Here is a 20967-nt window from a genome sequence, read left to right as displayed (position 1 = left end):
GAAGGAAGCGTCTTGTTGTTACGCCGCAGGAAAAGGCCAAGAACTGTGAAGCGCCCATGTTGTCCCCACGTCAGAAAGTATGTTCTCCGTGCCGTGCTTGGAGGTGTGTGCACTGCGAGACCTTCAAGCATGGAATCCTCTGTATAGGTATAGATCGCTTGGCCTGCGAAGAATTTGTTGCATTAGACGTCGGACTGAAGGTGGGACAGGCGAGGGACAGCTCCGCGGCTGTGAATACGTATACGTTGTAGATCAGTTCCATCCGAGCACACGGACCTCATGCTGCCACCATTCGCCCCTTAGCCTCCTCCCTCTCCGCCGCGCCTTCTTGTGGCCTCAGGTACATATCGTCAGAGCTCTAAGCTCATACGAGACCTTGAAATTAGCCGCTCTCTGGACAATTGTACTGTTGCGGCTCTGGCGACAAGGCGGGATCTGGCCTCACGATCACTTTCGTCTCTGTTCTACGACACGGCACCCCGCTGCTGCTGCTGCAAAGCTCGCAGCCGCTCTAGGTTCATATTCGGATACCCTCCAGCTTCTCTGCATCGTTCAGCAGCAGGCTGCATACCCACCTTCCTTGTCCACGTCCCTGCTAGCGGAAGAATATGAACGGAGTCCGACGCTTCCTCGCCGGGGGCACCGCGGCCTCCACCCCACCCACTGCGACATCTCCCCTCCCTCCATCAACCCCCCCGCCGACAAACCCCTTGAACCTGCCGTCTAAACCATCATGGCCACCCACATCGTCACCACCACAGAACGGTGCCGCGCTTGCGGACGGTTTGAATTCCACCCCCGCGCTTTTCTTCCGCAAGGACCGGTCTCGTACGACAAATGGGGCGGGGGGCTCGGCGAAGTCGGACGAGGATACAGGCAATTCGTCCTTCCAGTCTTCACGAGACTCCGTGGGGTCTGGTAGGACGTCGACGCAGCCGTCCTCGCCCGTTGCGGGGCCATCGTCCCCAAGGATGCCCATACCGATACGGGTCGCGGAGCTATCGAGGAAGCCAGTGGACGGGGAGAAGAGGAACAGCGTGGTGTTCAGCTCAAAGGACGATCTACTGTTGAGTCTGCTGGCGAGTGAGGCGATCGTGGATAGTAGGGGGTTCGACATCTTGAGTGCGGAGGAGGTCGAGGAGCTCAAGAAGGTGCGTGGTTGTGTTCATCTTATGGCGAATCGTCATTTAAGATTTGTTCTATATCGTTCTGGTGACGCGAATAGGAGTACCAAGTGCTCTCCTCACGATTGGTCGCGTTGTCGAAGAAGCTCACACTCGAGACGAAGATTCGGGACGCCGCCGTGTCATTGTCTAAGGCGAATTCTTCGTTCAAAAACGTTTCGAAGCAGACATCCGAACAGCTCGAGACCGCGAACCGCAAGGTCGACGCTGCACAGAAGGAGCTATGGCGCGTCTCGGAGAAGGCGGGCGAGATCAATCGCAGGCTGCTCGAACACCGCGCGGGCGTACTCAGCTATTCGGTACGGAGTTTGGAGAAGAAGATGGCACCCCCAGAGGCGAACGGCAACGGAGATCTCAGTATTTCAGGACGCAGTACGCCAAACCGGAATTCTGCCATGAGCCCCACACAATCCTCTGCGACCAGCGCACACTCCAGCTCATCGCGGTCACGATTTGACGGTGCACATTTCTTTGCTGGACATTCAGACGCCATCGTACCCGTCACCCCGAAAGGTGCCGCATCATCAGCCGAGGTCGCGGCATTGCAGGAGCAACTCAAGGCCGCGCAAGCAGCATTGGACGCCTCGAATGCACAACAGGCGAAGCTAGCGAAGGAGCTATCTTCCCTACGCTCCGAGAAACAGGTGATGGAAACATCGAAGGCGGCGGAGTTAAGACAAGCCGAGGACATGATTGCGGCATTGGAGCGGCAGATGGGCGAGATGCAAGGTCTCGGGGACAGGGTAGGGAAGCTCGAGGAGGAGAAGCGGACGTGGACGAGTGAGCGGACAGAGCTGGAGAAGAAGCGGCTGGAGGTGGAAAGACTCGAGCGGCGGCTGGAACTGTTGGAGGAACGGAACGGAGAGCTGACGGAAATCGAGCTAGCACTGGCGAAGGAGAAGCGGAAGATCGACGATAAGGATAGGGAGATTGCGGAGCTCAAGGCAGAGCGGGCGTCGCTGCTCACGGAGAGGGCGTCGTTGCAGCTCGGCGGGGAGAGCAAGGCACAGTTGGACAGGAGCGTGGACGCGATTCAGGAGCTCATGAAGAAGCACGGCGTCAGTCATTACTCGCGAGACATCACCGTCGTCGGCTTGGCGAACTCCATTGGGAAGCACCTGGAGGACGTCAAGGCCAAGATGGACTCCCACTCGAAGGCACAGGACGAGTGGAACGCCCAACGGTCGAAGATGGAGATAGATCTTCGCATCGGGATGGACAAGCGTGAGCAGCTGGACAACCAGTTAGACGAGGTACGGAAAGAGCGGGACGCTGCCAAGGCAGAGGTCAGATCACTGGAGAACCGACTCAAGGTGCGTTCATGAGCGCCAATCCTATAGCTTTCGCTCTGAAACGACCTCATGTTGCAGGAGATCGAAGATGGCAGTGGCCCTCTTATCCGGTACGAAGGGGATGCAGCCAAGATCGCCTCTCAGCTCGAGCCCCTATGGAGCATTCTCCCCTCACCAGAAGCTCGCGCTCAGAAGCTGGGCAGAAACAGGTCCACGGGGCCCACCGCTCTCGCATCACCCGTCACCGCCAGCCCCTCGGCAAAAGGCGCGCCGTCCCTCTCTGAGATGGATGTCCGCTCGCTCAAGTCACTCTATGACCCCAACGGTTTCCCTATGTCAGCACGCCCCTCCGGACCCGACTCATTCTCAGTCGAGGCGTTCGTGGCGCGTGTCCAGGCCCTCATTGCGGACGACCGCGCACTCATCGAGCGTCTCATCCGCTTCGCGCAGGCCCACGACCTGCTCAAGAAGAATGCGGAGCGGGCGCAGAAGCTCGCACAGGAGAGCAACTCCGCGCTCGAGACGTACCAGAAGCAGGTCAAGTTACTCGAGGAGCGGAACATCACTAGCATTGCGAAGCAGACCGCGCTGTGCGTTCTTGAATCAGGCTCTGCATCTATGAAACCCTTTCTGATCTATTTATGAACACAGACAAGACGAGGTCTCGAACCTGCATGAAGCCGTCGATCGCATCACTGCTGCCAAGCTCGAGCTCGAGACACAAGCTGCTGAGCAAGCAGAGACCTGCAGACAGCTCACAGACGCGAACAACTCGCTCAGTGCGCAGGTCCTCAAGCTCGCCGAGCAGAGCAACAGCTCGTCAACGTCCGATGTCGTCCGCAGGAAGCTTGAGGCTGAAGTCAAGAGGCTCGAAGGAGAGGTGGCGAAGCTCGGCGACGAGGTCAAGCGGCTTGAAGCGGAGCTCGCCACAAGCAAGGCCGCCCTGAACAAGGCACACGAGGAGGTCGAAGAAGTTCGCGTCTCACAGCAGACGCAGCAGATGGCGCTCCTCGAAGAGCTCAACTCGGTTCAGACGGAGAACTCGAACCTTCGTGCGCAGCTGCGGAAAAAGTAACCCATGGCATCCTACCGTAGTTCCCACTCTGGAGTTTTGGCTGGAGCTGGCCTTGATGGCCGGCCTGGTCTCGGACATTGCGGCTCGGGATTTGGATTTTACGGCTTTTGTTGCCGTTTGTCCTCACGCTCATTTGCTTCGTTCCTCGTCTTTCCTCCTCGCTACATCACACTTGTTCCGACTGCGATCAGCCACACCGAGCCCGCCGTCCTCTTCATATCTCTCAGTCTCTCGCTATCTAGGATATCCCACTCTTCTTCCTCTATCTCCTCTTGTTTGGTACACACATTGTCGAATGTATCTCTATCGCATATTGATATCCGCGCATCGCTCGCTCTACTTATTACCACATGTTGCATCCTCGCCCATGTAATATGATCGTGAATCTTGGCCGACGTCGTTACGGTAGGTAGTAGCACTTCATGACCGTCTGAATACATGCTCTCTGTAGATACTCAGATCCTGCTTCGGCTTCCCGTCTGTCGTCGGTTTTCGGCACAACCATGTTTGAGACGGCACTGTCATGTTGACGACATAATTACAGGCAGAAGTCGTACTTGGTGAACAGCGGGGGCTAGGTAAGTCTTCTACGTTTAGATGTCCTTCAGGCCTCATCATGTCGTCTCTGTGTGAAACTTCATGGTGAAGTACCAACGTAGAATTGGCGAATCTAATGAAGGGCGTTTAAAGTTTGGCGTTTCGAGCCTACCGGGGGTGCGACAGGCAAAACTCTGGCACTCACAAACAGGTTCTCCCCCTATTCCATTCTACTCTCTGACATTTACGTCCGTCCAGCAGATCCAGGCAAGCCTCGCATTCTTGGATGGTCAGCGGGGGCAATGGGGATGTAGGCCATATGTCAATCACTGGTTTGTCTCCTTCCTCGAGGAACCCGAAGCAGCAACCTGTGATCCCTCTCTTTTTTGATACAAACGGAAGTGGTCAACGGACAAGCAGGTGGAGTATGACAAGATGATCCCGATACAAAAACAGAAGTGGGTTGAGCGATTCGTCCTGGCGATATAGGCCAGTCGCTCTTGCAGGGTCTCTCTCCCGAACCCTCTGCTCGAGGATATTTCGTTCGACGTAGACGATGGGACGTCTCCTCCCGAACTATATATACCCTCGCAGCGCCTCCACTGCATGGCCGAGGGATCGTCCAACCCGTCGAGCATCCTCACCAACTTCGTTACTTTTGCCCTGCCTTCATTGACGCGCTGCCGGTTCTCGGATGTGGACTGTCCTGTACAGAGATTCCCAACCGACCTCGCGGAATGTTTCGATACCGGAATTAGGTCGGGCTGCGAGCAGACGCTGCCTGACGAGTCGTACCCGCCGTTGCAAATAGCGTCGAGACTTGCCGACTTTAATCATATCATCATACACTACTGCTCACCTGAGCCAGCAGACGTATCGTGGGTTAGATGTTCCACAAGGGACGAGATGTGCGACTGGTTTGTGGATGTCGCGCGGCGGGTGGAGGAAACAAGAGGAGTTAGGACGATTGTTTGAAAAGGGCGAGGAACGGCTCGACCTGGCTGGCGCCGTCACCTGTAGGACAATTGTGTCGATCGGATGCAAGGTGGCAAGGGGGATTGGGTCGATTCTGCGGTAGAGGTGGTTCCCCTGGAGGCATCCGATTGAGAAAACGAGTCACGCCCTTCTGCATATCCTGGTACCACGGAGCAGAGGATCTGATAGTCAAGGAGGACATTGAGTAATTGTAGTGTGTTCGTAGTGGATTGAGCGTGGTTTACGAGATGTCAAGACAGCACGACGCAGACGCTAGCGATACATGGACCGCGTCCGTGTTTAGTAGGATTATCTCGAGCAATTTCTTCACCAAAGCCTGTAGCGTATCTGTCAGAAACGACTATGTTCGTATAAGGTTTTGCAGAAGCGATCAGCGAGAGTCCCTTTCATGGTCAATCTCAACGATTCGCCGGTAATTTGGTTAGTGCTCAACATATAGAAGCATATGCCTTGTATTCACGTGTAGGGGGGACTGACTCTGCTGTGTTTGCTAGAGCTACGTTGAACGTGCCATACGTTCACCGTACTGATAAAGTCCGAGTCAGGTGCATATATACTATAGCCAGTGCCACGGCGGACTTGGCCACTAAGCGCGGATCAGCGTGGAGGCGCCGGTGGCCACAGGCGGCGGGCGAGTCCGAAGTGGCCCTGTTCTGGACGTTTGAAACCACCGCTCCCTTTGCCAATTCATCGACACTTCCCTCCTACACTCTGCATCGCACTGTGACGACCCCTCGTTACGTGGCAAGTCCACCTGCACCTCGCTCTCTCTCGATTTCAAGGATGCCTTCTTTAGAGGACATCGACTCTTTCCTGGACGAATTACCGAACGTTGACCGACAGTCATGCAAGCTCCTCGGTCCGACTGCTTTGGTGTGTCTTGATTTGCTGCAGACCTACGCAAGGGCATCCGAAGGCTAATAGCATGAGCAGATCGTGCAAGCACTTATGGGCGTGCTGGTCATTCTCTCGCTGGTGTATAAACGGCATCGTGAGACTCCGAAGCGGCCATGGCGGATATGGTGCGTCCACTGTCCATACATGTCGTTAGAACAAATGTGAACTATTGAATGTGCTAGGCTGTTTGACGTGTCGAAGCAGATTGTCGGCCAGATGTTCGTTCATGGCGTGAACGTCCTCATATCAGATGTTGTTGCCCACATGTCCACAACGAACCCATGCGTCCTCTATTTTCTCAATATCTTGATCGACACCACCCTCGGTATGTGACACTCGTGTCTATGCTATATACTTCGTCTTATCTCACACTTCCTAGGTGTTGGCATCATCTATGTTATTCTGCAAGTCGTAACGCACCTCCTCACCGACAAGTTTCAGTGGAAGGGGTTCCAGTCCGGAGTCTACGGCACTCCTCCTTCCCTCAACTACTGGTTCCGCCAGGCAGCTGTCTACGTATTTGCGCTCACTGCCATGAAGCTTCTCGTCGTCGCTCTCTTTGCCGCGCTTCCGGCTATCTTCGATCTCGGGGAGTGGCTACTTACATTCCTTGGACCCAGTGAAGCTGCGCAAGTCATCTTGTGCGTGACCCTCGCTCGTCCAAATCAGTCAAGGTTGAGGTACTGACATGGTTCCCGCCCCGCAGCACTATGGGGATTTTCCCTATCGCGATGAACATCATTCAGTTCTGGCTGATAGACACCATTGTAAAAGGCTCGAACAATGCTCCTCTCGCGCTTGCCTCCGACTCTCCTCGTGGCTCCCTCGATGCTGATCGGGAGCCGCTATTCCATGCGTCAGATGATGAAGACGACGAAGATGGATTGCCAGCGAGGCAGTACGACATCGAGAACCCCCGGCCTCGCTCCATATCGCGTTCTCGTGACCCGGAACAGCATCTGTCCGGGGGAGAATCGAAGTCGGTCGGCTCGAGCACTGCGACAGCTGTCCCGTCAGGGTCGAGTACCCCAATATCAAAACCCATAGACACCGGTGTCGCCGTGCACGCGTATCCGCCGGCTGGTACCTCCGCATCGCCAAGTTCGGCCTCCTCGTACAGGTCCACAAGCTCTGCAGGTTCATCGCGGTCGGGTTCCTCTCGGAGGCGCGAGCCACCCCCGCCATTAACCTTCAAGCCTCGTGAGGCATCGCAACCGAACGTTGAGATCTCCAGGACCGCGCCTCCAGAACTGGAGGAGACGCGGCAGGAGGACGACGAGAAGTGGGCGGCATGGGGCGACGACGGTGAGGACGACTGGGCGGAGCGGGTCGGCGAGGAGGAGTGGACGGGTCGGCGGTTGGAGGCGACGAAGGATGCAGTAGACCATGTCTGGCGGCATAGTCCTCATGCGCCCGCGGTCTCAGTGTCTTGAGGTTCGTTCGGTCTTGTTCTTGGACGGTGGCTCTCTTTCTATCCTATCCCTACGCGCTCACTACTCTTCCGTGTACATTTGTACCATAATCATTATCGGTTGGTCGGTGTTCTGGCTGGTGTATTCATAATACTCAATGGATTCCGAGCATGTGGCCTTTGGGGCAGTGGCATATGAGTGTGGTGTGAAAATGGTGGATGGGTAGACCGAGCGGCTCGCGCGCGCCGGTGGACGCGCCGTCTCCGTCATCGAAGTCGATCGCCAATTCTGGCAATCGGGAGCAGGTGCTCGTCCCTTTGCGCTTGTCCGTCCTATCTTCTTTCACCGGCACCGACTCTTCTCAACCCAAACTCTGCGCCTTTGCACTCTTGCGCCTACTTTCTTTCTTCTTTCGGTTTCTCGTGAAACCACCGACTGAGTGTTGGGCAGCTATCGTCTTCGGCCTGCGCAGTTGCACGATTGATTGTTTTCTCCGACGGACTGTGCAGGCGACGTCTGACTCATCCCTTCCATGGCTCCGAGCAATCAAAGGAGAGCTGCAGCGAAAGTACGTCAAGATCTGGTAATTGATTCGAAATGCGGGTTTGTGCCTTACGCCGTGCTTGGCGGTCATCTAGTTCTACCAGGAGGACATCGTCCAGCGGAAGGATGATCCGAAAGCGTACGGAGTGGTATTGGTACGCTCATCTCGCTCTCTTCCACGAGTTCCGCCTAACGGTTCGTTCGACTACCTAACAGAGATGTTGGCAGGATGCAGAAGACATCCCTCCCCCAGCCGATAGCGCTGACCCTCTTATGAGGCCGCTTGTCCAGGTAGGCTCGCGCGTGGTGGGTCCCTGTGGTTCCTCAGGGGCTAACATGTTTCTTTTCTTGTATTGGCGGTGTAGGGAGAGGTCGGCGTGTCGTACTTTCCCCGGCCGGTGCGGGAAATCATCAGCGAGGACAAGCTGGCCCTCGTAGACCGCATGTACCAGCCCGGAGATCTGTTGAAACGCAGCGTGGACGACGTGCGGTCGGGAATCGTGACTCAGTGCGTCTTGCGATTCATTCTCTTCACTTCTGCTTTTCTGCCCGTATACAATTGCCTATCTACGTGGGCGCGTGTGTTCGCTCCATGCTAATCAGCGGCTGGAATTGTGGCGCGACGCGCTATGCAGCACGACCGTGAAGGGCCGGCTCGACCACGCGATCAGTGGGGAGGCGATCCCGGGCTGGAAGACAATGGACGAGATCGAGACAGCGGTGGAGGTGGACATGGGGGACTACGTCGTGTACAACGATTGGGTTGGTCAGGTACGGACGAATGCATCACGAGCTGTATTGTGGGGCGTGATTGAACCTGCCACCATTTCTAGGTTGTTGAGGTCCGTTCGTCTGGATCCCGCTCTGGATCCTACTGCACGTACTGACAGTATTGACGAGCAGATGTTTGACGAAGCGTGGGTCGAAGTCTCGGGCGGGACGTTGGTTCGCTTGCCGGAGCTGAGCGCAAGGTTGGCGGTTGGTGAGAAGGGTCCTGTGAGTGCTTCCCATGATCCTGTCTGGGGCAATGGCTTGATAAACTGTTGTGTTTCATCTGCAGGACATCCTCCCACAACCTATGTCTACTGTACAGGGGATATTCGGCTTCCTCCTAGGTAGCACACGGCCGAGTAGTTCGGACACGGTGATTTCTGTCAAACATACTGTCCTTGCAGTAGCGTGGCTTGCAATCAACCAAGCGGTTTGTTCTGAACCCTTACTTGCTACCTCTCTTTCATCACTGACTCTCCCCTATAGTTGTCGCCAGCGGAGGCGATGACAAAACCACGACCACAGCGATATTGGTATGGTAGTGATCTAGGCGACCTAACCATCGTGTCCAGGAGAGCGGAAGAGGCGATGCGCGTGGGCGATCGTGTGCGGCTACGGAACAACACAGGTGTTCCCGTAACACGCCACGGCAGGTCACCAGATGGCCAGGGTACCATCGAGGTGGATACGCTGATTGTGCAGGAGACACGAACTTCGGTGGATGTGCTCTGGCAAGACGGCACGAGGGAGACACTGGATGCTCGCGAAACAATACCGTATTTGAATCCGGACGAATACGACTGCTGGTAAGCCTTTTACAGGCATAACAATGATTCCGATTGATTGACCGTCGCCATGAAGGCCTGGGGACCACGTCCTCTGGAAGACCGAGGAGAAGAAACAGCACGTTATCGTGCAATCAGTCAACGCGCGGGATCGCACCGCGTATGTCAGGGTAGTGGAGACAGGTGCAATAGAGCTGGCTTCCGTGTTGGAGCTCGATGCGCACGGGACGAACGACTGGTCCGCTCTTGCGCCTACGAACGACGGCCTGGGCGTCCGCCGTGGTGACTTCGTGTTCATCCACAAGGAGGGCGCGACTAATGGAGTCGAATCCCCGATGGTCCCTCGCATAGGCGAGGTGGAGGAATGGGTGCGCGAGTCCCCGACGGTGAGCCCGAACGGGCAGCTGGGGGGGTGGCGACGCCAGATGGCTGATATCGGTACGCGGATCGCGGAGGAGCGTGGCCGAGAGGGAAGCGTGGAGGAGCCGCCGATTCGCCGGCCGCAGAAGGGGGACACTTCGCTGAATTGGTTTGGGGAGGTGATAGATGTGGGTGCTTTCCCTGAGTTTTGCGTCTCGGGTGATCTACGTTTGTGTGACTTGACTGACATGCGCGCATGGCGTCTGAATTGTGCAGCTGCGTCTTGACGGGACCGTCGAGATTATGTTGCCCAACGCCGACGTTATGGTCGTCCCGCTCAACAGGTTGACGAGGTTGTACGACAGCGTAGAACAGCTGGAGGACTTGTGGGGGGACGACGAGGGCACCGTGGACGAGGGTGAGGAGGTGGAGGTGTGGGAGATGGACCAGGATGGGCATTGGGTGGAGGGCACTGCGGAAGACGATGACGAGTGGGAGTCGGCAGAGGAGGACGAGGACATAGTGATGGAGGACGCCATGGATGTCGACAACGTTGTGGGTGGCGGCGACTGGTCTCCATCTACCGACACAGTCATCCCGCCTCTCCATGGGACACCAATAAGTGTCGGCGCCATAGCGGCCCCGGATGATTCCCGTCCGACGTCGTCGAATGGTCGTCCGCATTCTCCAGATGTCCCAAAGGACGCGATCGAGGTCGATGGCGAGGACGAGTCCGAAGAAGGATCCGAGAAGCCTTGGAAGAGGTTCGAGGTACTGCCCTCTGCGCCTGCCGACCACGCGTTCTACAACACCTCCCCCGCGCAACCCTCACGAAACTTCATGGCACGGCTAACCAAGGAATACAAGGCCTTGCAAAACAGCCTGCCAGGTACGTTCTTCCTAACGGCGTGTCTGCGTGAGCATGGCTCTAGGCTGCGGGCTTTGCCAGAAGCGTCGCTCAATAAGTCAAAGCCGAGCTGACCGGTGTTTGGCCAGACTCTATCCTTGTGCGCGCCTACGAGGACCGATCGGACCTGCTGCGTTCGCTGATCATAGGGCCGGAGAACACACCCTACGAGGATGCACCATTTGTGATCGATTGGCAGCTCGACTCGAATTTCCCACAGACGCCGCCGATCGCGCACTTCTTGAGCTGGACGAATGGTAACGGCAGGGGTGCGTAGAACCACTCCATTTCCACTCCATCTCGCCTTCCCCCGATCCTCGCGGTATGGGAGACAACGCTGACATCTGATATTGTCGACGATCGATTTGACATTCACAGTGAACCCGAATCTGTATGAGGAGGGCAAAGTCTGCTTGTCGATTCTCGGCACGTGGGCGGGCGACAAGAACGAGTCGTGGAGTGCGGCGAGGTCTTCCTTGCTGCAGGCTTTCGTATCGATCCAGGGTCTCGTGCTGGTAAAGGAGCCGTGAGTGCTGCCGTGACAGGGCCTTCAGTATCGTACCTGATTGGTCGTGTAGATGGTTCTGCGAACCGGCCTACGAGAAGCTCAGGGGTACCGAAGACGGAATCGTCAACAGGTGAGCGCGTTCATATAGTAGATTGCAGCATCACTGACACGCTATGCTCTCAGCCGATTATATAACGAGAAGGCGTACGTGCTCTCGCGCGGCTTTGTCCGACGAGCACTCGAGATTCCTCTGGGGTCACTAGAGGCGGAGATCAACTGGTTCTATTACACGAACAGAAAACTGAAAAAGGTTCTCGATGACGCGGGTGCCTTGATTGAGAAGAGCCAGCGGCCGGAGGAGTCGGAGACCGAGGCGGATCGGGAACGTGCGGTTCCTCGACTATCAGGCGGTGGGATTATCGCTCTACAACGGACACTGGCCAAGCTGCAGGCGCTGTACGAGGCACATTCGGCCTGAGCTCAGCGTCTGCCTCCAGCAAGCAGGATCAGGCATGGTTTCGCGCGTGAGCGGCGCGTTGCGCGTGGGGACATTCGTATTCATCTTCTTGGGCTGCTGGTGTTGTCATTCTGAACTGTGTTCCTGTTGTTGTTTATACTACTACTTACAACGCTATGAGCAGTGTTCATACGGCTTTTATATTCTCGACATAAGGCTTTTGTAGTCAGTTTGCCGTAAAACCGGCAAATGTCGACGAACATCGCGCAGTTTTTTGTAGCCACATTCCCGCAAGGCCCTCTTTATTACCTAGATACATCCTACCGGTATTAGCACATATCAAGTTAACAATAACGATCTCTTGTAAACCTCCCAGTGCCGCAACCGATTGCTGAGATCCAGTGGTCGTACTAGGATACTGCGGCGTCTCATCTCGATAGCGCTTATCCGGATGAGTCGGAGCCTGACATATGTCAGGGCGATTCGCCTGTCCGCCAACAAGCCAGGTGTCGGAAACGGATCTGACGACCAGAGAGGACAAGGTTGAGGAACACGGTATAGGTCAAGAGGGCAGGAGCGGGGCGTTGGTCTGGCCGTGCTGGACATAAGAAGGTAAACGCTGCTCCAACGTCACGGAGCACGACCCTAACCCAGCCAGCGTCCCACCGTTGTCGCATATCATCCTCTCCTTACCGCAATCTACGCATCCGCTCCAATCATCTCGTCCACCCTTACTACACCTATCACTACTTCCGCTACCAAGCCCATCCAGCCCAATCACCGAACATCCCAATCACTGGACATCAGCAATGGCGTCAGAGCAGGCCGCGCCGCACCACCAGCCGTCGATGTCCCGCCAGAACTCGAAACCCAAGGGCATCCTCAAGAATGCGCCACCGGCCACCCCCGGAGGGACACAGCAGTGAGTTTCTCCTTCTCTGCGCGACGAGGGCGCCGCGCCCTGGTCGCGCATAGTACATGTAGGCCGTGCGGTGCTTAGTGGAGTAGTAGCTTGCAGTGGGACGAGGAGAACCTTGCGCTCACGGAGGCGCAGAAGGATAGCCACATGAAGATCACGGAGCCCAAGACTCCTTACGTGCGCTATAACGCAGAGACGGACACCGTCGAGGGTGGTATGTGCACTTCCATAACCGTTATATGGGCCATTTCGCGTACTGACACAGTCGACTCTGATCGTGCTCGCTTGATCGCTTGGCTCCGCATCTCATTTCGTTCTCTCGCATCGCGCCGATTCTATCGTTCCTCTGTCGGCTACACATACGCTGTGCATCGAATGCATACACCGACGCCATCTCCACCGACCCTGTAATATAATCGCACCCGAAACGACAGACATCCCATCGTTCGACCTCAACGGACGCGTCGCCAGCCCCGTATCGCCCATCCGCTCGATGTCGCCCGTGAGCAGTACGGGGGCGACGGGCGGGGGCTCGGGCCCGCCGTCGCGCAGGACGTCGTTCTCCAGCGCAGGCACCCAGGGCGGCCGGTCGTCGACGCCCGGCCGTGGGGGACCCGGGAGCGGGAGCTCGAGCCGGAGCACGAGCTTCAATCTGCCGAACGAGGCACGGGAGGTCATCCGGCTCGACGGGCGGCAGCCCGGGGACGAGATCGAAGTCGAGGAGGAGATGGACGAGGAAGGTGCGTCCGACTTTGCCCGGGTTCTGCGTTCTGCGCGTCGGGCGGCGCTGACTGACTCCTGGTTCTTTAAACGTTGTACGCTCAATCTTTTCTCGCTCGCTGCTGCCGATCTTGGCGCTATTGCTGCTCAATCGGTGGTCGCTTTGGATTTCCTTTGGCCGTCACTCTGCCGTGATCAACGGACGATACGCCGGATGGGGATGTGTAGCTGCCGCGAAGCATGCCGCGTTCGTACGCGCCCGAGGACGACACTATTCGAACGAAGCGGAAGCGATGAAGGTGAGGAAGGGCGGCGGCTCCGGAGTCTGTACGTGAGCTGCGATTGACGTTTGTGAAATTGGCAGATGGCAAAGAAGCTGATGGCAGAGGAAGACGAGGATGTCTCGTCCGTGGCGGGGTCTGCCGACCACACGAACGACAGCGTGGACGAAGATAGCGTGATGGACGAGGAAGGGTCGGTTCAGGTGAACGGGGTCGCGTACTGAGCTTCTGTCGCCGACTGGACGGACGCGTTCATTATGGAGACTCTCACGAGCTGTTGGATATGTCATTCGCGGTTACTGATGCGGACGCTGCTCGGGGCGTTGTACTGAATACTGTACAGTACGCAAATAGCGAGTGCGGACCCTGGCTGCAGCACGGAGCTGCGGGAAGCTTGTACGAGTATGTTGTGAGCGAACTGGCTGGCCGGAGTGGCACCTGCAGCGGCAGTGGCAGCGGTGGTGCCGCAGACCGAGAGAGCGGGTGCAGTGGGATCGCCCGCGGCGCCGACGGGGCGGCGCTGGGGGAGCACGTGCGCGGTGTTCATGAGAGAGACATGCGGCTCTGGCGTCCAAGGATTCCGTCCAGGAGCCCCCGCCTGCCCCGTCCTCGTCCGCACTCTCTCCCTCTCCCATGTCCCTCCTCGACTTCCCCGAGCCGCCCACAGAGGCCGCCATCGCTCACGCCCGCGCCCAGCTCACCCGCTACCACCAAGACTCCAGAGCTCTCGAGCGCAAAATACAGGACGAGCGCGATGCTCTCGCACGCATCGTCGATGAACGCCAGGGCGCAATCCGCGAGATGGAGAAGGAGCTCGCGTGCCTTGAGGACAAGGTCGCGCTCGCAAGGGCCTACGTCTCACCCATCAAACGCCTCCCCAACGAGCTCCTCCGCCACATTTTCATGTTCAACTTCGACGATTGCGCCTGGTCCGCGTGGGTCCTATCTGCAGTCTGCTCATTGTGGCGCAGGCTTGTATTGAACATGCCCAAACTGTGGTCCAAGGTATGTCCCTCCTTTTCTTGCCGTCCCTTCCCCCTCCTATCGTGCACTCGGCCTCGCGACCTCTCTACCGCACGCCCTAGCCTATCCTTTCGCTGTCCCCCTCCTATCTACATTAACTGGGTGACTTCCATTCCTCGTCCGAGCCGTGAGAAGCACCAGGAGGCGCATGTTCACTCAACGTGCCTCCCGCCACAGATTCGTCTCGTCACAACGCAGGCCTCATCCGCAGAAACGATACGCCTATGGCTCGAACGCTCGGGCCGCACAGTCCCGCTTGACATCGAAATCGTCCTTCGCTCCCCCTCTGTCCACTCAGGGCCCGCCGACGGTCTCTCCCGCCGGCGCTATCTCTCCCTACCGCCTCATGCCGCTGGAGATCCCTGGGTTGCTGGCAACGGCGGCTGGCCGGCCACGCCCCCGCTTCTCCACACTCCTCCAGCAACGGGCGGCGGCGCGACTGCTGTGCACCTGCAGATAGGAGGCGTGCACCCCACTGTGCATGTCGTTCCCGTGCAAGCTGTTGTTGCAGGCGATGCAATGGGACCAGCGCCGCCCTCTCCCCCTCATACCCACACTACGGACTGGGAGCCTCCGATGCTGATGACCCCCGAGCGAAGCACCCTGTCGCAACAGCGCCTGCGGAAGAACATGCACTGGGGCCACATCGCGTTCTACTACCTCGTCGAGCAGATGCACCGGTGGGAACGGTTTGTCTTCAGGTTTGACAAGCAGTTCGCGTCGATTGGTGCGCTCAAAGCGATAGAAGGTGCGTCATTTGTTCTTCCTCGCCCCTTCGCAAATACTCGCAATTGTGTTGGATGCTTCCGGATGCGGCACTGATATTAACCCGACTTTCTGGCGCATAGGTGATGCTCCGTTGCTACGCGAGTTCGAAATCTCCTGTACAGATCCAGCTTTCTATGGCGAGTGGAAATGGCTACCATCCGCACCTGTCAACGCCCACTTCGACATTAGCAACTTGGACACATTGACACTCTACCATGTGCCCTTCAAGTGGTCTTCGCCAATGCTCCGGAACCTTCGGAACCTGCAGCTACGGAGTTTGCCTACAGTTCATATCACACTTGATCGGATATTGCACATCGTCGCGGCCAATCCGCTGCTCGAGTCGCTCACCATGCACTTCGCCTCGCCACATCCGCCGGTACTCCCGCTGACTGCCGTAACGCTATCAGAGCTGAAGACGCTGAACCTGGGCGGGCACTACCTTCTGTCCAACCTGGTCGAGTCGCTGATGCTGCCCGCGCTGGACACGCTCATCCTCGACATCGAGGCCCGCGACCCGATCGAGGACACCGTCTCGGGCCTGCTCACCCGCTCCGGCAACCCGCCGCTCACCCGGCTCTCCCTCTCATACGGCGCCAATACCGGCCCGCATGCCGGCTTCTACTGGGGCTCCGGCGCCGGCGTCGCCTCCTGGCACTTCCTCTCCGAGCTCGACCACCTCGCCGCGCTCCAGGTAGGGTCTGCGCCCCTGGAGCCGCTCATCTCCGCGCTCAGCGCCCCAGACGACGACAACGGGCAGGACCGGTGGATGTGTCCGAACCTGACGACGCTCGCGATGCGCGGGTGCCACGCGCACGGGGACGGGGTCGCGAAGCTGGTGCAGATGGTCGAGAGCCGGAACCCGGACACGGGCGCGGGCGCGGGCGGCGGGGGGCAGGTGTTTGGGGGCGTGACGCCGGCGCGGCTGCGGCACCTGGAGCTGTACGACTGCACGGCGCTGGGCCCGGACGTGACCAAGTGGCTGAAGACGCGGATCGAGGAGGTGGTGTGCACGGAGCCGAGCTTCGAAGGGTGCGTCGGCCGCCTTGTCTTGGTGCATTGAGCGCGCGTGATTGACTTCTGGACCTGTTCGTGCGTCTGCGTCGTTCGTTCGTCTCGTTGCGATTGCGGCGACGTGTCCGTCCCGCTCTTCTCTGCCTGCCTGCCCCTCGCCGAATGAATGTGTGCTTGGGTTGGGGGGGGGGGGCGCGGGCGTAGTAGTCGATATTGTATGTCTGCTGAGGCGAATCATTGGTAGACGAGCTGTGCTAGATCGATCTTGCTTGTTGCTGCTGTCGCTGTCGTTGGCTTGGTATTTAATGGGAACTTGTAGCATTAGCTGTATTCTACTTGATCTTGGGATAAAGTCGTAGCGGGCCTCGTCCAAAGCTATTACACGTCTTGTTAGACACGGGACGCGTGCTGGGTGCTTACTTGAGTTGTCCTCCATTGGCGGGGTCGCGTCGTCGGTGGTGAAGTGTTTATAAGCGTACAGCACCGTAGCATGATGCATCCGCTCTCTGGGTATGGCTGCGATGGCCAAAGACGTAAAAGGTTGAAGCTCATCTGTTGCTAGTACCATGACGGTCTCTCAGATCTCAGCGCTTACGGTCTGTTGTGCGGTATCAACTCACAGTATCCCTTTGTGATGTCATATAGTACGCACGTCTCAGGGTTGCTCGATGCTACTTACGTACCGAGACGAGATTGATCCCGAGAACAATAGCTGTGAAGGCCTTTGCACTAGAGCGTATATGCGTACAGACGAGGACATGATGGCATGCGAGTATTGCTGGGACCACGACTCTAGTCACCAAGCAGTGCCGCTCTGCGTCAAGAGCGAAGCGACCGGGTCTGTTTGTGTAGGATGTACACGTGCAACGGAAAGTCTTTCGATGGCAAAAAAATGTCACTAGTTCACCTTCCTGCATCCATTGCAGGTTCGGGAGCTCAAACACATTCTATCTCAAGGTCTACCCATACAATGCGCTTACATCTCTTGACAACGCAAGTCCGTCCGTCCATCCTGGAACGTGCCCAGTCCCTCTCGTACCAATCACATACCCAAGCCCATGAGCGCGTTGGTCAGCCGCTCCGCGGTCGCTTCTGGCTCCTGTCTCGCCATCTCGATCATGCTCAGCAGCTTCTTGATGCCGACGTTCAGACGCGACGTCTCCTCGTCTTCCGTGTCCCCGAAGCCGGCTTGTGCGAGCATGGAAATGGCGTGGCGGCGCTCCTCGTCCGAGGGGAAGAGCGCAACCTCCTTGAGGACGGTCCCCAGCGCCCGGAGCGAGGTGATTGGAGGCACGCGCAATTCGGCGTCGAAGGTCTCAGACAAGCCGAGGTCGGTAAGAACAGGCCGGAGCGAAGAGGTTGCGAGGATCAGTAGACGACGACCCTGCAAAGTACGAAAATGAGTAAGCGTAGTCAGGGGTTCAAATGACAAACGAACCTTTGGCGGTCGGCGCGCAAGCAGCACCATCAGAGTCTGAAGCACCGAGTTAGAGAAGCGAGGTCCGATGGGCGTGAAGTCTGGGGGTTTGTTCAGCAAAGACGTCCGACATATAGGAAGCACAACCTACTCACCGAGCAAACGCTCTAGGTTATCGACGACAATGACGCTCAGAGGACTTTTGTAACTGTCCTGGAAGACCTTTGCAATGGTAGCAACCTTCTGCGCCTCTGAGAAGCCGACCATACTGTCGGGCGTGAGCAGCTTCATGAACGGGAATTGCGACGCCTGCGCGATGGTCGCAGCGAGCGCCGTCTTCCCTGATCCAGGAGGCCCGTGCAAGAGCACGCTGACGAGCGGTGTCCGCGTCGACGTGCGTACCTGGTCCACGAAGAGCTCCCCAGAGCGGAGGATCTCGTCGACAACGGGCCCGTGATGGATGATGCCATTCTGAACGACCTGCTCGAGCTCCTCCTTCGCCACACCGAACGCAGGCGTGACTTCCTCGAGGGCATTCATGAAGTCGCCTCGGTTCACCCGCATATTCTCCACGTCGTCTGAGATGCCCGCGAGGGTACCGACCTTGACGTGCCGAGAGAATGCAAAACTCGTCGCGCTCTTGATGAGACCCGCAATCTCAGCGCCGGAGAAGTTCTTCGTGAGCGCAGCGAGTTCCATGATGTCTACGTCATCGTCCATGATGCCGTTCTGGCGCATTTTGGCGGTGTGGATAGTGAGGATCTGAACACGGCCTTTCTCATCAGGGAGGGAGATCTCCATATGCACTTCGAGACGGCCAGGACGGAGGAGAGCCTCGTCGATCATGTCGAGACGGTTGGTCATGCCGATGATGAGGATGTTATTGAGTTGGTCGACACCATCCATCTAATGACGAGAGACGACTGAGCACGGTTGAGAATAATGTATACGGAAAGCGTCTACCTTGGAGAGAAGCTGGTTGACCACACTGTCGCCAACACCAGTTCCACCCCCGGTGCTGCCACGCTGCTTGCAGATGGCATCCAACTCATCGAAGATGATGATATGCAGGCCACTTTCATCGCCCTTCTCCTTGTACTGAGTAGGCAGTCAGCATCTTGGAGTCCGACATGACGCATGTGCACGCACCTCCTTCTCAGCATCGGCGAAGAGCTTCCGGATATTCTCTTCTGAAGCGCCGACATATTTGTTCAAGATCTCAGGACCGTTGACGATCTTGGGCTCGCGTGCGTTCAGCATCTTCCCGATTTGACGTGCCATCAGCGTCTTGCCAGTACCTGGAGGACCATACAGGAGGATACCCTTGACGTGCGAGATGCCAAGCTTCTCGACGAGCGCGGGCGGGAAGACACGCGAAGCGAACGCACGACGGAAGATCGCGCTGAACTCCTGGTCGAGACCGCCAATACCCATATCCTCGAACTTGAAGTTCGGCGCGAGGATCGCGTTCGGCGGCGCCTTGCGCGCGCTCGACTTGAGCTTGATCGCACTGTCCGAGGCTTTCAGAAAACTGACATCCGTCTTCTCCATGACGATGCCGTAATACGTCGCATTGCTGCGCTGCCCGGGGAGCTCCACGACCTGGACGCCCTTAACCGTCGCCTTGAGCGTCTGCCCGTGGAACTCGAAGAGCAGGATCTCCCCGGTCGCAAAGACGATCCCGTTGAACGCGCGGAGGAAGTTTTGGGCCATCTCGTCAGCGGAAAAGGCCTCTGCAATCTCATGCCCACGCTTGAGGAAGCCGACTTCGACGTCGATGGACTCGAGGTAGGGAGGGGGTTGGGGGAAGGGCTCGATCGTTACGGTGTCGCCGGTCAGCGAGAGACCGATCCATTGGCGTTGCGTCGCAGATGCACCGATGGCACCTGGAGGCACCTTTCCAGTGTTGTCATGACTGCCATTGCGCGCAATGAGGGAGAAGTCTGCGAGTAAGAGGACGGTGTGGTGCTCACCGAGTCGTGAGGGGGAATTGTTGCTTTACAAGGACATGCTGGCCTTGCGGAAAGTCCTGGGGGTTGACAATGAGACAGTTCGAGAAGGCTGCCTGATCACTAGGGGAGCCCTGGACTGAGAAGCTAGCGTAATCATGAAGTTAGCCATTGCGTTGCGAATAAGGATAGTACGTACACTCCTCCTCCGCCTCCGCGTGCAGGCGGTGGCGGCTTCCTATCGTAAGAACGTTTCTCAAATCCATTAGGGTCATCGTAGCGGGGCGCAGGAACCCTTTGTGGACCGCTCCGCATGGGGTCAGCTGGGGGAACGCGGGAGTATTGGCCAGGCGGAGGGGGTTGTGAAGGCTGGTTCGACCGGAAGAAGCTCATGATTATAGTTGTTGTCTAGCGTGTGCGAGATGACAGTATGATACAGATGAGGGTCGTCAGCAGCCGTGAATGCAGTTAGAGGTACAAAAGTCGGTGGTGAAGATGCTAGGTACTACGCAGCGGTCTCCAATTAATGCTGTAGCCTCTGTTGCCCAATCTGGCTACAATCTCGATATCGAGTACGAGACGCCTGTTGCGGCCACGTCGATGCGCAACGTCAGTGACATGCCGACGAGACTCACAGTCATTGTCTCATACTGACATCAGCATGTACTGACGGAGGAATTCATGTATAGGCATAACTCTCAAGAACAAGTTCTCCATTTGGCTCTACGGGGATACTCCTAAGTGAATGCAATCCCCCCAGTGCGATGCGACGCAAGCCCATATTAGGTAGAAAAATCTTATGTAAGGCGCTTAACTCAAGAACATCCAGCGCTGCGCGAAGAGGACCCGCCATTCGTGCTCCCTCCCCTCCCTCGCTGCGCTCGGGGGGTCCCCCGAGCCGGGAGCACTCAGGCGGGCATGCTAAAGCCTCGTTCGCGCGAAAAACAAATAGACCGGAGACCCCTGGTGGGGGTCAGAAGAAAGACAAGTGGCCAACCCTAACCGCTAACCCAAACCCAAACCCTAACTCCCAACCCGAACCCTAACAAGCCTGCGCGGGATTTGAACTCTCGCAGGGAAAAAGAAAAACAACCATCGTTACCACTGCTCCAGCAACTTCTGGAATTTAAACATAGGTGCGGCAAAATCACA

General features: G+C 57.3%; 6 protein-coding genes across 6 annotated transcripts; 5 read left to right on the top strand and 1 right to left on the bottom strand.

Annotated features, from left to right (window-relative positions):
- The first annotated feature begins 318 nt into the window (after window positions 1-318).
- Window positions 319-3942, top strand: DICSQDRAFT_180160 (uncharacterized protein). The gene is made up of 4 exons (XM_007364939.1): window positions 319-1151; window positions 1226-2497; window positions 2555-3066; window positions 3128-3942. Exons 1-4 carry the CDS (start codon window positions 609-611, stop codon window positions 3549-3551), a joined length of 2751 nt encoding a protein of 916 aa, XP_007365001.1. The 5' UTR covers window positions 319-608; the 3' UTR covers window positions 3552-3942.
- A 1831-nt stretch (window positions 3943-5773) lies between these two features.
- On the top strand, window positions 5774-7575 carry DICSQDRAFT_85048 (uncharacterized protein). Its single transcript, XM_007364938.1, has 5 exons — window positions 5774-5957; window positions 6018-6106; window positions 6164-6306; window positions 6361-6622; window positions 6688-7575. The coding sequence occupies exons 1-5, from the start codon at window positions 5868-5870 to the stop codon at window positions 7412-7414; spliced, it is 1311 nt and encodes a 436-aa protein (XP_007365000.1). The 5' UTR covers window positions 5774-5867; the 3' UTR covers window positions 7415-7575.
- Window positions 7576-7753: 178 nt separating this feature from the next.
- Window positions 7754-12098, top strand: DICSQDRAFT_104652 (uncharacterized protein). The gene is made up of 15 exons (XM_007364937.1): window positions 7754-7961; window positions 8032-8091; window positions 8153-8227; window positions 8302-8444; window positions 8572-8707; window positions 8770-8778; window positions 8840-8932; window positions 8997-9137; window positions 9194-9513; window positions 9569-10040; window positions 10129-10741; window positions 10849-11028; window positions 11138-11285; window positions 11338-11397; window positions 11451-12098. The coding sequence occupies exons 1-15, from the start codon at window positions 7926-7928 to the stop codon at window positions 11743-11745; spliced, it is 2781 nt and encodes a 926-aa protein (XP_007364999.1). The 5' UTR covers window positions 7754-7925; the 3' UTR covers window positions 11746-12098.
- Window positions 12099-12533: 435 nt separating this feature from the next.
- On the top strand, window positions 12534-13868 carry DICSQDRAFT_169316 (uncharacterized protein; the record flags this gene model as incomplete). Its single annotated transcript, XM_007364936.1, has 5 exons — window positions 12534-12646; window positions 12736-12857; window positions 13078-13383; window positions 13592-13662; window positions 13728-13868. 5 exons carry the CDS (start codon window positions 12534-12536, stop codon window positions 13866-13868), a joined length of 753 nt encoding a protein of 250 aa, XP_007364998.1.
- Window positions 13869-14277: 409 nt separating this feature from the next.
- Window positions 14278-16498, top strand: DICSQDRAFT_58204 (uncharacterized protein; the record flags this gene model as incomplete). The annotated part of the gene is made up of 3 exons (XM_007364935.1): window positions 14278-14649; window positions 14845-15415; window positions 15516-16498. The coding sequence occupies 3 exons, from the start codon at window positions 14278-14280 to the stop codon at window positions 16496-16498; spliced, it is 1926 nt and encodes a 641-aa protein (XP_007364997.1).
- An 836-nt stretch (window positions 16499-17334) lies between these two features.
- On the bottom strand, window positions 17335-20281 carry DICSQDRAFT_104646 (vesicular-fusion protein SEC18). The gene is made up of 7 exons (XM_007364934.1): window positions 20015-20281; window positions 19840-19962; window positions 19016-19781; window positions 18830-18964; window positions 18022-18772; window positions 17888-17967; window positions 17335-17833 (listed from the first exon to the last, which is right to left on the bottom strand). Exons 1-7 carry the CDS (start codon window positions 20206-20208, stop codon window positions 17492-17494), a joined length of 2391 nt encoding a protein of 796 aa, XP_007364996.1. The 5' UTR covers window positions 20209-20281; the 3' UTR covers window positions 17335-17491.
- Window positions 20282-20967: the final 686 nt, after the last annotated feature.

The sequence above is a fragment of the Dichomitus squalens genome (genome assembly GCF_000275845.1).
Source record: "Dichomitus squalens LYAD-421 SS1 unplaced genomic scaffold DICSQscaffold_10, whole genome shotgun sequence".
Taxonomy (NCBI): Eukaryota; Fungi; Basidiomycota; class Agaricomycetes; order Polyporales; family Polyporaceae; genus Dichomitus; species Dichomitus squalens.
The sequence above is the reverse complement of the archived record's forward strand: the minus strand, read 5'-3'. Positions and strand labels throughout refer to the sequence as shown.